We start from the raw sequence: 1737 nt of genomic DNA on the forward strand, positions 1-1737 counted from the left end.
CAGCTGTGACGCCTCACAGGACAAGATAAGGCCACAGCTGAGGACCTTTGGCTCCAACCCCAGTTAACTAAAAGGAGACTGCAGCTGCAGGCCCCACACTCCTACAATAAATGCCAACTTAGAGATAAGGTGGTTCTCCTGATTGACACAATTTACTACTTCCTATTAGATTCCTGCATCTCTTCAGTATCCCCCACCTTTGCTTGAAAAGCCAAATAAATACGAGCCACGCAGACAAGTTCTTGGTCAGAACCCAGAGAATCTCAAAAGCTGTAAGAGGTTTTTGAACCTCCTGGAGACCAAAAATCATACCACTCATTTAAGTCTTTCCCATACACTCATTTGGAAGACTGCAGGCCTCATCAACCCACAATAACTAAGGGGAATTATTAATCCAATACTCATCTTGTGGAACCCTCTCAGCAAGTTACCCATAGTCCAAGGCTTTGCCATAACAGCAGTACATCTGTGACACTGACTGCCTCCTGAGCCTTTATTCTTGCCTAAAGATGTTCTCAATAGGAGCTCTGGTTTAGCGGCAAACCTGCTCTTTCAAAGTCTAACCTTTCATCTGTCAGTACTAAAGTGGTACCCTTGGAAATTCAGCCCTCACAGAATACTGGTGCTGCTTCTGGGGAGCCTGTGATGGGGGCGAGTAGCGGAGAACACACCAAACAGAGATCCTTTCTACTTTACCGTCGCTCTGTTCCCCCAGGACTGAGCCTCAGAGTTGTGTGGGCGTATCCATCTGAAGCCATAGAGATGAACTTGGTCAATGAAACTATTCAAGTTGTCTGCTTCAAAAATCCTCTCTGCGCCTCTCTGGCCAAGGATCTCCCTCTGGAAGCAGTCCACCTCGATGAGCACAGCGTCTCCATCTTCATTCCAGCACACGGACTCGAACGCATCGCTCTCCACTACGCTCCAAAGCTTTCTGGGAAAGGAGAGTGCAGCACTGTCGTCACCGTCTTTCCCATTGGCCTTGCGTTCATTTGGGCTGTCTGGATGCTGCGGCTCCCGGGAGCCTGGACCCTGGCACAGGGCCTGGTCACCATCCCTCTCTGAACCCTCCCCGTCGTCCTCGTTCAGTTCAGGTACAGGGCTAGATGGGGCTTCCCTTGCCCGCACTTCCCCAGCAGCTGGGTCTGGCATAGCTTCATGAGCTTGGTGTTCAAGCCACCTACTGCGCTACGCGAGCAGCAGGAGCCTTTTCTACCCAAGGTGGTTATCACTGTTCTGGCGAGTCAAACTACCCGATACCGTCAATAGAATGCTAGGGTCTCCATAGGCGTCAGCAACCTCTGCACCACGTGATGTCACAAAGGCGGTTCAGTCCTACAGAAAGAATTCTGGGCAAGAGTATATGGTGGGGGGGCGGGGTCACAGGTTTTCTCTTCAGGCGTACAGAGGCCCAGGTCAAATTCTCAGAAAAGTCTCCTTTTTCTGGGACAGGTGCATGGTGTCGTGGGGCCAGCCCCTGGGTAAAGTGAGAAGCCAGGCCCATCACTCCTCCCATTCCTGAAGTTAGGGGAAGCCTGGCGCTGCCCTGTCTGGTTTACTCTGGCCAGGCCTCAGCTACTGTTAGCTTGGGAATGATCAAGCCCACTGGGTCAGATGGGCTGCCAGGGACAGTGATGCCCTGGCTGGCCGGCCTGGCCTTAGTTGGTGCCCCCCCTTCTTTGCTTTGGTCTCTTCCATGTGTTCCTGCATTCTTAGTCCTCTTTGACAGTCGCCTTT

The 1737-nt window shown here is 51.9% G+C and overlaps 1 protein-coding gene across 1 annotated transcript; it reads right to left on the bottom strand.

The window, feature by feature from the left end:
* Positions 1-696: 696 nt before the first annotated feature.
* On the bottom strand, positions 697-1336 carry LOC111814986 (heat shock transcription factor, X-linked member 4-like; the record flags this gene model as incomplete). The annotated part of the gene is made up of 1 exon (XM_023708823.1): positions 697-1336. A coding segment is annotated over exon 1 (456 nt), but the record flags the coding sequence as incomplete, so codon positions are not given.
* Positions 1337-1737: the final 401 nt, after the last annotated feature.

This window comes from Octodon degus, unplaced genomic scaffold (genome assembly GCF_000260255.1).
Source record: "Octodon degus isolate 3935 unplaced genomic scaffold, OctDeg1.0 scaffold05399, whole genome shotgun sequence".
NCBI lineage: Eukaryota > Metazoa > Chordata > Mammalia > Rodentia > Octodontidae > Octodon > Octodon degus.